Here is a 14,454-nt window from a genome sequence, read left to right as displayed (position 1 = left end):
TCGCAAAAAATGTGTGCACTTATTTTGCGTCATCAGATTAGCGCCCCCAAATGCAATTGTAATTATCTTGCTTATTTTGGCAATTACACTCACCAAATTTTTTGTGAAGCTCAAAGTATTCAATATATTTATAGTATGGGTAAAGAAAAAGTTTTATCTTTGAAGATTGAGGCATACTTTGAGTCTAGACTATGTAACCATAAAATTGCTGAAAAAACAGGAAAAAACAGAAAACTAAGTGGCAATTTTCTTACAAATAGGGAAAACTATGGAAAAAACTATATAAGCGGCAATAATCAAGAGATTTCAGAAGGAAATAGAAGAGCATTAGTTCGAGAAGCTTCGAATTCCCATGAATCGACCACCAAGATTAGGGATAAAATCGGTGTTAAGACGAGCTTATCAACGGTCCAAAGAGCAATAAGGAAAGTTAATTACCTAAAGAAACAGAATGTAAAAAAAAAGACACCAGTCGATATGCTGAGAAAAGAAATACGCATTAATTTTGGCCGGGCGAACATGACGTGGTCTATCCAATGGCAGCATGTTGTCTTTTCTGATGAGAAAAATTGAATTTGGAAGGAACTGATGGCTAAATTTATTATATCCATGACCTACGCATAGAAGAACATAATTTGGAACGGTTTCCAAGCCGTTGCGGCGGGGGGGTGATGTGGCATTGATGTAGGGTGCAATATCTTACTACAGCGCTTGTAAGCTTCAATTTTTGACATCGCGCATGAACGCATAGGACTATAACACCGTGTTTAAAACTGCTGTTCCGCATTTCTATAACCTGTCTGAAAACCGGCATTAGATTTCCCAGCATGATAATGCTCCAAATCCAAATCCAAATCCCTGAAGTCCTGGGTTCAGGGCCAAAAAATTGATCTCATGGAGTGGCCACCATACTCACTCGACCTTAATATCATTGGAAACGTCTGGGGATGGTTGGTCAGGAAGTATATGAGTCCGGAAAGCATTATAGTGCAAAGACAGAGTTAATCGAAGGTATTGAACACGCTTGGCCAACCATATCCTTGAATATTATTGAACAACTTTATAATTCCACTCCTAATCGAATTTTTGAAGTAATTTCAAACAAAAAACGGCACTACGCACTACTAATATTACTTAAAAATAATAATAGCTTAAAATACGGTGTTATTTTTGGTCATTAACTTAAATAAATTGAATTTAGCGCAGGGGGCGCTAATCTGATGACCAAATTTTTGTTACATGTTTTTTGTACATTTTGCAAAATAAAATTTTTTAAAAATAATCCTTATTGTTACAGTAGCCATTCTTTTTGTATGTTAAAGATAAATAAATGGAGTATAATGTAAAAAAATTTCAAAGATGGAGCTCTGATAGTTTAGATTTTATTTAGCTTTGAGGTTGAGTGTAAAGGGGGGCGCTAACCTGATGACGCGCAGTGTATGTTGTTCACCATGCATACATATGCACACACATTGCTCTTCTAAGTTGAGTGAGCTTTTATAGCGAGCGCACTGCTTGTCTCGCTCACACATATACAGTCAGATCTTTCTACTGTGAGCATAAATGAAAGCTGAGTAAGCCTCCTTTCTAAGAAAACTGTTTTCCGTGCTCGCAAACTCACTCTTCTCTCTGACAGCTCTGTTGAACAGTCTGTTCATGCTAGTGCTGCAAAATAATCGATATTCCGTAATATCGATATTCACGATATTTTCAGAGAAAAAGATCGATAAAAACGATATATCGAACACTTCTTTTAAATGTTAATTTTCTTGCTTAGAATCTATTATAATATTTATATTAATTATGACTTCTTAATGGATAAAATGGCAACCATTTCAAGATTAAAATAAAAGCAACAGCATCAAACAAAAACAAATTTATTCAACCGAACAAAGTCGTATAACAAATTATTTTTCATTAACTTAAACCTAAAACAGCAATTCATTAAAGCTTAAATTCACTATGCTCCTTAAAATTATATTATAATAATAACAAAAACAATTGCCTCCATGGCAGTTTGAAAAAAAAAAGAAATTAAAACAAAACCCATTGGTTTTTATTTTAAAAAATTAGTTTGTTTACTGTTTCCGGTTTTAATGACGCCCTTCTGGAATTAGCAATCATTCCAGCTTTGCTAAACATCCTCTCGCTCTCAGAGAACGTTGTCTCATATTTTTTATTTACGAAGTGCAAAATGCTACCGGACTTGGGTGCCAATTCACTCTCTTGCAGCGATGGATGCATGCGTGTTAAGTGATTTTTAAGGCTTGTGGTATTTCCACTTGTTTTGCAGACCTTAAAGCAATTTCTGCACACCGCACAACCATCCTTTCCTTTTTCAAAATATTTCCACACTTCGGATTTTTTTGGGGCTCCCACGGTCTTATTTTCTTCATCGGAGTCAACCCTCGCCGCGCCTAAAACACACAAGCTATGATTCCAAGCTTTTCCAATAGTATATATCAATTGTACTTACGTTTTCTTCCCAAAAACTGATCCATTTTTTTCTTTCTATTGCAATTAAATTAAATCAATCAATTTGTATACAATTTAGCAAAATTAAATAAATGCGCTTCTTACACAGTTAAAACCAACGCCAAGAATAACCATTTTTTCGATATATCGATACTAAGAAAGCCATATCGATCTTTTGCCAAAATTCGAAAATATCGATTATAACGATTCCGATCCGATATTTTTGCAGCACTAGTTCATGCATAAATCAGTAATTACTAATTAGTCTTGATCGAGCATCCGTGTAGGAAAGTCATAGGGCGGCTGATCTGGTTACAATTTGAAAAGAGCTTTCGTGTGAATTTAAGTGTGTAGTTAAGTATGTATGATCAAACATAAAACGTATGTATGTACATACTCAAAGCTTGCATTTTGTTAATGCTTAAAATTCTGGTTGGTTAATGTTTTATCTCGCTCACACCTATAGTAATTTTGTATGTAGATAAGCTTACAGCATAAGCGGATGGTAGGCGACGTTTTTAGTGGGAATTTAAGGGTATGTATGTAAGCTTGTAACAGGTATGTTACCAAGAGCTTAGAGATAAATATCTAGATTTCTGTTTATTAAATATTAAATACGAATTTTAATAAAAATATAAGAGTGTTAAAATTAATAATTAATTGAATAAGTATTTATTAACGTCGTGTCTGTGGAAATTGCATTACCATGTTAAAGAATTTTATTTAAATCTACCTAAAATTCCATTTAATTAAACAAATTTGTCTACCATTTATTTAAATTGAATTAAAGAGAATCTATAGAAAATAACAGATTCAATAGCATCATAAAATAAAGTATAACTAGTTTAGTTAATGCTTGGTAAAATGCCTACTTTTTCTATAGCAGCAATTTGTGTAATCAATTGTATGTTTTATTATATTTCTCAGAAACTGTACGATATCGTATGTGCCGCAAGTTCCATGGCTGCTTAATGATACAATACGGGAGAATATCCTATTTGGTGAATCATTTCGGCCGAAGCGTTACGATTTTGTGCTGGATGCGTGCGCACTAAAACCGGATATTGAACTAATGCCAACCGGTGATTTTACGATAATCGGCGAACGGGGCATCAATCTATCCGGCGGACAGAGGCAACGCGTCGCTGTTGCGCGTGCAATTTATTCATCGGCCAACGTCGTCATAATGGTGAGTAAGTAAATGCCAGGGACACCATGACTCACGCGAGAACACGACCAAGGACCTGGCACGTCGCGTCGTCTTAACTGCAAGCCAATCCGATGCCTCAGTGCATGTTATGCCAATGCATTTGCGCTCATAAATTCCACGAAATGTCTCAACTTTAAATTAAACATAAAACGAAAATCTCCAAACACTGTTGCAGGGTAAACAAGTTTTACGAGAATTGCCCATATACATACATACGTATCGGAGATACGCTTATCGTATTGAAAGTGGGCAAACTTAGAGATGTCAATAAAAATTAATGTCATTAACTTTGCATTTATTAAGATTAGGGATGCAATATTCGAGTCTTTTCTTTTATGATTTCTTTTTAAGGGGTAGTAAAGTAAATTCTATGTAACATATGATTAGAGCAGAAACATAGTTTATGTATTCGAAGAGGTTGAGCCCTTAATATTTAGGAAAATATATGTAGAGTAGAAGCAATTCAACCAAAAATATAATTTGTGTAGTAGAATAATAAAGTAATAATAATTATTATTTATTATTATAAAATTGGATCTTTATGGTCAACAAAATTCGTTCAAAGAAAATAGACAATACGAAACCCATGGACTTTTTTTTAGAGCTCAAATACAAAAATATTTTTAGTTTAGACTTGAACAATTGTAATTGGAGTAATATATAAGAAAACAATAAAATATATTTAAAAAAATATAATTATAATAAATGAAATGAAACCAATTAACTAGAGAATTAAATTAAATAAAAGATAAAATAAATGTGATACTATTTAAGTGTAGGAATAGGTGCTCAAAGTGAAAATAATTGCTGCTCTTCAAAAATGTTAATGAAAAAAATGGTTATTGTTAATATATATATTGTTTTTTACTTATTTTTTAATTTATATATTTCATTTAATTTTTTTTAAATTTTAAATGTTTATTTATATTATTATATTATTGACAGACTAGTAGTTGACTAGTGGAAGAGGTAAAAATGTGGGTCTAAGTATTTAAATATTTATGCCCTTATAACATATACAATTTGTTAAAAAGGCATAAATAGTAAATAAATAGTTTCTTAAAGCAACAACAATTTGAGATTTGTGGACATTATGAGAGCTTTGTGTGATAAGTTCAGATATATCTGTATTCTATATATCTGTATAGCTTTTTTTTTTCGCCATTCCTTTTGTGAGTTAATGCACAGTAAGCGTCTAATAATATTGAAATGTAATTGCATTTTGTAGGATGATCCGCTGTCATCGCTGGACAATGAAGTGGGCAGCCATGTCTTCGAGCAGTGTGTGCGTCAGATGCTTTTGAAGTCGAATCGCACCATCATCCTGGTGACACAGCAATTACAGTTGATCAAGGAGGCGGATTATGTAAGTGGCCCCCTCGGGGCTAGACAGCATTTCATATTCAAATTTCTTAGCGCTGACAACTGTCCAGTGTTGCCGGTCAGATCCTGAAGTTGCGGTGGACTCGATATTGGGCGCTGTGGCCGGGCATTCAATGTGCTCGGACGTCCTGCTGCCTGCGTCCAGTGTCCTGCTGCCTGCCTGCTGCATTCAGCGCTTTTTGCCAGCATCCGTTTGTTACTTTGCGCTCCAAATGCCGGGGCCATTTATCGCCTTTTGGCCATAAATGCAATTGCCTGGAAAGACCATTTGTTGCCGGTCTGCTGGCTCCCACTCTCCACGTAGTCTCTGCTCCCCTCCTCCTGCTTGCGCACACATTTTTACAATTATTTGAGCAGCAACTGCAACGCAGCAGCAACAGAAAAAAAGAAAGAATTGAAAAAAAGACAGCAAACGAAAAAATTTCAAATTTAAATTTCGAAATTGAATTTATTGCCTTTTGTGCTGCACCTCTTTTCTTTTATATACCCTGTACGAATAGAGATAAGACGAGTTTGGTTAGGCTATGCTCAGGATGTATGCAGTTGGTAATAGGTATTAGCTAAAAGTAGATTTATAATTAATTAGCGCTCAAGTAAATCTACCCCGATTCTTGTAACGTAATAATTGATTCATGTTTTTAATATATGGTTTATGTTATATATAGATATTTTTTTTTATTTAGTCATTCAATTTGGTTTATTCTGTTACTCAGTCATCCAATCATTCAATAATTCAGCCAGTTAATCTGCTTACTGTCTGACTCAATTCATAGAGCGAATGAGCCATGAATGTGCAACTCATTAGCTGGAATCTCATTCAGTTTATGAATTCAGTCAGTTGGTCTGTCAGTCGCCAAATTGCCCTGTAGGCATCAATCAATCAATGAACCGTTAGCTATGATTAGCTATGATTATACTCTCAGACCGTCAGTCACTCAATCAGTAAGCCTGATACAAGGCAATGCATAACCAGATTATTAGCTCATTAGTTTGCCCGATAATAAGACTGTTAGTGTATTAGTTTGTGCGGCGTTCTGTCTGACAATTGTGTTAGTTCTGCGAGTTTATTAATAATAGTAAAGTATATCTATCAGTCAGTCAATATTGTATAGGTTGCCTATCTCAATGTGAGTTATACAATATTAGATATATAAGTCCTTGATCACTTTGTCTTTCAGTCTTTCCTTTCAATTCGTAAACCTATACTCCTGTTAGCATGAGTCAATGTCTCAGATCTGACAACCAGTTAGTCCGTCAGTCAATCATCATCAATAAATTCAATTTTTAGACATACATAGTTTCGCATTTTACAATCTGACAGTCTATGGACAATGATTAGATTAGTCAACAATAAATCTTTATTTTTATTGAGGTGATAAAATAAATAATATCTAGCTGGTAACAATAAATAATTAAGCAGTTAATCAGTCAGTCAAAAATTAAGTCAAGTCATAAAGTCTTTAAATTCTTCCGTCTCTAAATCAGTTCAAGACAATCAATCAAACAGATTTATATAAAATTCCTCGAATCTAATATATGAGAATTTTCCTATTCATTTACAGGGCAACTCTTTAATAGTCATCCATTTTCTTATTACCATATTCTAACTTGTTATGTTCTGTAACGTTTTCGTTTTTATTTTTTCTACTTTTCCTGCATTTTGTTTTCTTTCGTTTCATTCCGGCGACCTTTCAGTTAATTGTGATGAAGGATGGCCGACTGCAAGCTTGCGGCACTTATAAGGACATTGAGCTAAAGCAGCCGCAAATAATCGCCAAATGGAACTCGATAATTGCTAAGGCAAACGAAAATGCAAAGGACCAGCAACAAAAGTGAGTAGAAGCAGGCCTAGAGCTACTCTCAGAGTCAGCTTCAGCCTGAGCCTCCGCCTCGTCGTCAATCCCCAGAGAAAACTTTGTGTTTTCATTCGAGAGGAGACATAGAGATTAGTATATGACTGAAGCATTGTCAACGGCTTATTCCTTTGTGTATGAGGCAGAAATTGAGGGGATCTTTGTTTGCAGCCGAAGCACGCCCAAGCTTTTCTTTACTTTTACTTTTACTTTTGCATGAACCACGCCCTTTTCTCCTGCCTCAAATGGTTCGATTGCCATTAAAGTTCATTTGTGACAAAGCATAAAAAGAAATGATTGACGCAAAAACTGGAACAATGTTAGCATAATGAGAGCCGTTGGCAAGGGCTGCCTTTGTGGTCTACGCATTTTTTTTTATTGATTATTAAACAGACATCTATAGACAGACATCAGCTATATTTAAAGAGTTCTTAAAATGAAATATTTCATAAATTTGTTGAGATGCGCCAGAACATTTCTGGTGCATATGGCAAAATTTTAAAGCATTTGTGTGTGGAGTTTTTTCATCGCAAAATTCATTGGAAATGAGCAAACAGGAATCGTTCAAGTCGATATAAGAAATGTTATATAAGTTCAATTACAGACCTAACCCATAAGATAGTATGAGTATCATTATCGTTCACTAATTTCTATTGGTATGTTTAACACTCTACAAGAATATTTAAGTTTCTTATACTAAACATATATAAGTTTTATAAGACTGAAAAAACAGTATAAGTTTGTATAACACTCTATAATACTTTATAAAGGTATGCACTTCTGAAAAAATCAGCATCTATACAAGTCTGCTGGAACCCTGGAATACCTCGTAGAAATAGGTCTATATAACTCTGTATAGCCTTTAGTCCTTATAGTCTATAAGACTGTGTACGTCTTGTAAGTAGCTCCAGTAAGTATAGATCGAGTTGTAAATCGGTAGAAGAGTATATAAGTCGGCTTGAACGGCTCTGTCTTATAAGTGTATATACGTAGCTTTGTATTAGTGTGTAATAGTAGCTTAGTATAAGAGTGTCTAAGTAGCTAAATATCAGCTTTTTTGAATATGCATCAATTTTCTATTATATTGAAAAGTTTATATGACTCTCAAAGAGTTTTTACAATACTGTATTCGTAAGTCTTTATAAGATAATAAAAGTACGATATTATATAGAGTGTGAGTGAGTTAGGTGAGTGTATTAAAGTCAGTATACCATAAGTATAGTTTATTTTTTGTAGTTTATTTTCAATCAGCTACTAGTATGTTTAGTATTGACTAATTTTATCAAATAATATATTTACTAATTATATAAGATAACTGTGAGCTCATTAAGGAATATTTGTGTATAAGATATTCCTAATAGACATCAATAGAAAAAAATGTCTGTCTCCCTTTCACTCCCTCGCTCTCTCGCTCTGTCTCTCTGTCTATACGCCGCATTTAAAACTTGATTTGTAGCTGTCCGTTGAGATTAGACTTCCGTCCGTTTAGAGGCAGAGCTCTATGTGTCACACACAATATGTTTGATATGCAGTCAAGCGTATGGCATTTATTTCTTTGTTTTTCATTTTGCCACATATTGTTTGTTGTTAATAGAGTTCTGCAAGCGACTACAGCGCCACTCTGAGAATTTACTTGGATTGTATTTGTTCTTGATTGTCATCCATTTACAGTGCCACGGAGCGCACAGCTCGGGAGCGCTGGAAGCTATTCAAGAATGTCAGCAAATTGGGTTTGCAGCGCTCAATATCGATTAATTCGGAAACGGGAGGCGGCAATAACTCGGAACTGGATTCCAGTTGCTTGGATGGCAGCGTATCAATGTCATTTAACAATATGCTCAATGATGCCGTCGCAGAGGACGACGAGGACGATGATCTGCCCGCGGTGAGTGGAGCGAAAAGTGTTTTATGGCAATTAAAATTAGAAGAAGACGTGGAAATTGATGTGTTGCAAGACTTTTAATTTCTATATCGAAAATACTTTTTAATCGTATATATAGGAAAAGGCAGATTATAATAAACACTAATTTATTTTGTGTGAATTAAGATTCCGATTTTCCGTCAGGCCAGTAACGATCCTCTGCGAAATATATGGTACTTACCATAAACCACATTTTATAGAGAAAACGTAAATGCTAAATAGAACAAATTAAACATAGATTTAATGTATATTTATTTATATTTTTCATTTCAAAGTTTTCAAGGGTGAGGATAAAATTTTGATTTCAATCGAAATACAATCGTGCGCCTCAGGAATAAGCTCTGATGTGATATTTTGATTATGAGAAGAGCTTAATTTATGAAAAGTCTGCAAAGTTTAATTGAAAGAGAAACAGAAATTAAAAACAAACAAAAAATTAGAAGAAACTTTTACCAATTTATCTAAAAAAATATTCAAAATAAATAAATTTAAAAAAAAAAAAAATTATTTAAAAAAATAACCAATTTATGTATACATTTTTTTATATATAATATATTTTAAATATGTATATCTAAAATATAAAAAATATTTAAAGATAATAGTTATTCAAAATAAAAATTGTTAAAAATAAAAATTAGTCAAAAATAAAAAAATTAAATTAAATTAAATGTTAAATATTAAATAGAACTAAAATATACAAATATATTTATATTATATAATATATTTAATGTGAGCATTACATATACCTTATTCTACAGATAGTCATTCTAGTCCATTTCCGTAGTATCGGTAATAATCGTTATTTTTATTCGATTTCTTAAATGTGGTTTGCACACTAAATATGTTTACAATAGACGTTTTTTCATTAGTGGAGACTAGGTATGATGAACTGCAGATAATTTAATTTAAGAAGTTCATATGAAATAAAAAGTTATTTAATAAACATTGCAGACAGTGAAGCATATCTCGGCGTAAAGGGTATTTCATAGGCAGGTATTCTCGGTGTAAAAATTAATGTTAGGAAAAATTAAATTAAATTGTATTGATTGACGGAAGATAATTTCAGCTAATAAATACTTGTTATTATATATTCAAAATTTTAAAAATTAAATAAAAATTTAAAATTTAATATTAGGTTTAGAGGATGTGGCAAATCAAGATGAACTTTTTTTCATAGTCTGGCTAAATCTAATTACATGTTTTTACCTACTCCTTTTTCTGTCTCCTTTTCTGTCCTCTGCTCAGTCACTCTCCCTGGCCAGCGGCATCAGCTGTGGCTTGCAGTCGGCCGGCAGCTTTCCACTGCAGCGCAAGCGGGCGAGCGTCTATGGCTCTCGGCACTTGATCTACGATGTGCCGCTGCCCATAGACGAGTGCCAGGCGGATGATGTCATAATGCGACCACGTCGACGCTCCACGCTGCAGCGCCGTGGCAGCAGCGCACGCTCGAGGAACTCGTGGCATCGACTCAGTGGCCTCAGCTCGGCGACGGTCACGTCAACCTCGAGCACGAACAGTGGAGATCTGCTGCGTCGCAGTCTGATGACGGCCAGCTGCAGCAGCTATGCGGAGAGCAGTCTCGATGGGGGCGACTCGATTGCAGATGGAGTCACGACCCCGCCACTCGTAGCAGAGCTCTCTCCACGCGCCCAATCCTGGCAGCCAGCACAGCAAACGCATCATGCGCCGGTGACGCGCAATGTCTCCTCGCCGCCGGCGATGGAGGCGGCAGCTACGTTGCCTGGTACGGAGGCGGCGGTGGCACCGAGTCGCGGCAGCTTTCAGCAGTTCCTGCGACGCATGTCCATGCGGCGCTCCAATAAGCCAAAGCATCATCATCGCCCGCTGAGCGCGGCCAACTCGATTAGGTAAATAATTTGCATGGCCGTACTGAATGTAGCAACTGTATTTGGCTTTAACTTTATGCTTTGCCATCTCCTCTTCCAGGAGCATCTCGGAGGAGTCCAGTGCGGCAGCTCTCTTGCCAACAGTTGAGTTAAGTTCAGTGCCTTCAACGCCTGTCGCTGACATTTCCAATCCGCAGCCAACAACAAATTTAGAGGCAACTCTCGACGACTTGGAATTCAGGAGAGAGATGCACGAATTGTCTGCTGCGCCTCCTCCTGCACCTCCTGCTGCTGCCAAAGTGGAGACACCACCAGTGAAGCGTAAGTTATGCATCTGGCATGTTGTAACAACTCGATTTCTAGTTGCCTAGTTGCCAACTGGCTGAAGTTCGTACACTTCCTTCATTCGCTCGCTTCAACAACATTTGTATGCATCGAAAGTTCCACAGCGCCATATGGGTCAACTAAATCGATGGCAGACAGTGCGTATACGTGATTTTGACTTTAAACAACTTTCGACAGCGCGCAGCACACTTGATTGTTATTAAACATTGGCATAGCATTGGGGCGTAGCTTAGATTATTTTTAGTTTCTACCCAAAGCCCACGCACATTTTTTTTTTTTTTTTTTTTTTTTTTTTTTTGGATATTTTCTTTGAACTCAGACAAGTGAGTTGAAGGCCAACGTCTGCCCCGTGACTCTGACTTAAATAAGCCTCGCACTCACAAGGCATTTGCCCATTTTGGCAATCAGTTGGAATTTGACATTCGGTAGTGGAAATTCCATGGCAGCAAGCGAAAGAAAATTTCTATGAAAGGTTAACTGAAGCATATGCAGACAAAAATCTTAAAGGCGTACTTAAATTGTTCTTAAAGGTTTTCTTTATTCAACCGAATTGAACATATGCATGACATTTTTTTTTTAGTTATATAAATTTCAAGTATTTCACTTGCATATATTTTATATATATACATTTTATATATTTAATATACATATGTTTTTCATTATTTATGCATATACATATATTTTGTATTTATTTATTTTATAAATTCATATTAATTTTTTATCTTAATAATACAAAATGTAATTATTTTACATGCATATTTAATTTATATTTTTTATTTATTTATAAATTATTATTTGTTATACCATTTATTTAAAATTAAATATTTTTATTTAATTTTTTATACGCTATTTAAATGTAATATTCACATCAAAATTATTTTAGTTTTGGCTTTTCATTTACTTATTTTTTGTTGGGCAGCCAAACACGAAAGATTCTCGATATAATAAAAACCTAGATATTATTTCCAACTATTCTAAGCATAAATACTTTAAACTAATTAAGTTTGGTTAAATAATTACTTTTCGATAGCAAAAACTTTGTGCAATGGTCTTAAGAGATTTTCTTCATTTTTTCAAGAAAAAAGTTGGACTTTTTATTTATTTTTTTTTTTTTTCAACTTTCCGCTTGTTTATTTACATTTGAAGCTAGCAGTGAGTCGCTGGCGACGCTCAGCTAATTGATATTGAATTTGCCGTAATGCAGAACGAATAATATCTAGAGCATAGGAAAAAGGGCGAAAAAACGTGAAGGTAATTGACAATCAATTTGCATATTGACTAATTAAAATGCGAGTGGGCGAGCGTCTGGTCTGAGGCCATCAATAAGCGTTAAGGAATGTGCAACAGAGAGTTTGGAGCAGCTGCAAACATGGACTGTTCGCTCGAGGCTTCGGCTTGGCTCAACTCTTTTGGGGGGCGTTGGCTCTGCTTTGCCGTAAATGAATATTGATTAGAGTGAATTTGTACGGCGGGGCGACTGCTAAGAAAATATTGCCATATTTATCACAATATCTGTGTGAATATTTTCGAAACAATTCAGTTGAGTTGCGTATGTGTGTGTGTGTGTGTGTGGGAGAGAGAAAGACTTAAATCAAGTTTGGTTTTTAAAACTTTGCTACTCCCAGCGGTAAGTCAAAGAGACTACGACGATAAGTTTCATTCTCTCTGTCTTTATCTATCGCTCTCTCTCTCTCTCTCTTACCCAATTCGCTTGCATCTCTGTCTGGAGGTATGCCAAAAATAAAAGTTTTGCTTAACTTAATGCATTGATCTATCTACCCACTGTCAATATTTTGGCTGACAACTTGCCGACTTTGAGCCCGAAGCGCCAAACTTTCAAGTTAATCAGTTGCTCGAGTGTCACAGAAATTGTCGGAATTGCGACCCTTTCGCAAGTGCAATGAAAATTGTTTGCTCAACAATTCGAAACTGATTCAGCTGTTCGATATGAATCCGGCAAGCAATGTTGGCTTATGCAGTTAATATTGAATATAAATGTAGACGGCACTGGAGATATATATGTATTCAGTGGAGTTCTTTGACTTGCGTATTTCATAGATTACACAAAATTATGCAGTTAATGGATTAGTATACCCTGAACCCATTGAAAATGTGAAATCAGGGTATAATGGTTTTGTGAAAAAGTATGTAACGGGCAGAAGGAGGCGTGGCAGACCCCATAAATTATATATACTCTTGATCAGGACGTCTGTCCGCCTGGCCGTACGTATGAGTGCGTCGATCTCAGAAGTTATAAGAGCTAGAGAGATGAAATTTGGCATGCATACTCGTGAGTACCATACGCAGTACGAGTTTGCTTTATTTTTTTCGATAAATCGTCCGATAACTTTTTTATCGAGAATAATCGAAAAATTGATTTTGTTTTTTTTTTAGCCTAATTTGAACATTTTTAGAGATGGAGTCTTCAAATTTGCGTTGTATATAAAGTTAATCGATACAAAGATTTTGTAATTTACAGATTTTGGATACCACGCCCCCTTCTCCCCCAATTTGTAAAAGACGCATTTCAAGTACTAGAGACTTGGGCTTTGGAATGTACACACACATTAACCATATGATTACATTCTGAAAGAATCATTAAGATCGTATGTCTACAAAAGAAGTTATTCAACAAATAAATTCTCATAATATTGCCCACACTGCAGCGCAGCCCAAGCGCAGTCGCTGCTTACTGCGCAGTTAGCAGAGCGCAGGCTTATGCGTGCGTGTGGATGCATGTGTATGTATGTGTGCATAAAAGAAGTGCAGAATGATTAGAATATCAGCTTGGAGGGTTCAGGGTATCTCCTAGTCGAGCAGTCTCGACTGGAGCTTTCTTACTTGTTTAATTTACATATTTTGGATACGACGCATTTCAAGTACTAGAGACTTGTGCTTTGGAATGTACGCATACATTAACCATATGATCACGCCCTGAAAGTATCATAAGGATAGTCCATCTACAAAAGAAACTCTCAAAAATTAAATTCTCATAATATTTCCCACAGTCACTGCTAACTGCGCAGTCATTAAAGCACGTGATTGTACGTGTGTATGCGTGTGTGCTTAAAAGAAGTGCTGAATGAGTAAAATATCAGGGTTCAAGGTATCTCCTAGTCGAGCAGTCTCGACTGGAGCCTTGTTATTTGTTATTAATAATAAACAGGGTATTGGTAATATAATGATTGAATTCATGATAAAAAACTTTCAAGTAAGTGTGAGTACTTAAAAGACTTGTAATTAGCAGCATATATAATATATAAACATTGAGATAAAATCTCAAACTCTTCTTCTTGTATTCTACTACAAGGATGCCACATCCCTTCACAAGGCTCATTTATATGATTATAATACTCGTTTCACATTTGTTCAGATCTATAAATTATATTCAGAATTTTCAACACTTTAATAAATTCAAAT

The 14,454-nt window shown here is 35.3% G+C and overlaps 1 protein-coding gene and 1 long non-coding RNA gene across 4 annotated transcripts in view; one reads left to right on the top strand and one right to left on the bottom strand.

Annotated features, from left to right (window-relative positions):
- Positions 1-14,454, top strand: part of Sur (Sulfonylurea receptor) — an 80,110-nt gene that overhangs the window by 40,275 nt on the left and 25,381 nt on the right. For 2 of the 3 annotated variants that reach the window (XM_089465752.1, XM_089465754.1), the window contains 6 exons: positions 3,403-3,664; positions 4,914-5,051; positions 6,764-6,900; positions 8,593-8,806; positions 10,088-10,710; positions 10,790-11,010. In XM_089465752.1, the coding sequence (XP_089321878.1) occupies positions 3,403-3,664; positions 4,914-5,051; positions 6,764-6,900; positions 8,593-8,806; positions 10,088-10,710; positions 10,790-11,010 (1,595 nt within the window). The remainder of the gene's footprint in view (positions 1-3,402; positions 3,665-4,913; positions 5,052-6,763; positions 6,901-8,592; positions 8,807-10,087; positions 10,711-10,789; positions 11,011-14,454) is intronic. The other variant, XM_089465753.1, reaches the window with a different exon arrangement.
- LOC149269951 (uncharacterized) lies at positions 1,862-2,708 on the bottom strand. Its single transcript, XR_016269337.1, has 2 exons — positions 2,477-2,708; positions 1,862-2,417 (listed from the first exon to the last, which is right to left on the bottom strand). It is a non-coding gene; the product is annotated as an uncharacterized LOC149269951 (long non-coding RNA).

The sequence above is a fragment of the Drosophila arizonae genome, chromosome 3, assembly GCF_054131065.1.
Source record: "Drosophila arizonae isolate 15081-1271.41 chromosome 3, UAZ_ARI_1.0, whole genome shotgun sequence".
Classification (NCBI taxonomy): domain Eukaryota; kingdom Metazoa; phylum Arthropoda; class Insecta; order Diptera; family Drosophilidae; genus Drosophila; species Drosophila arizonae.
The sequence above is the reverse complement of the archived record's forward strand: the minus strand, read 5'-3'. Positions and strand labels throughout refer to the sequence as shown.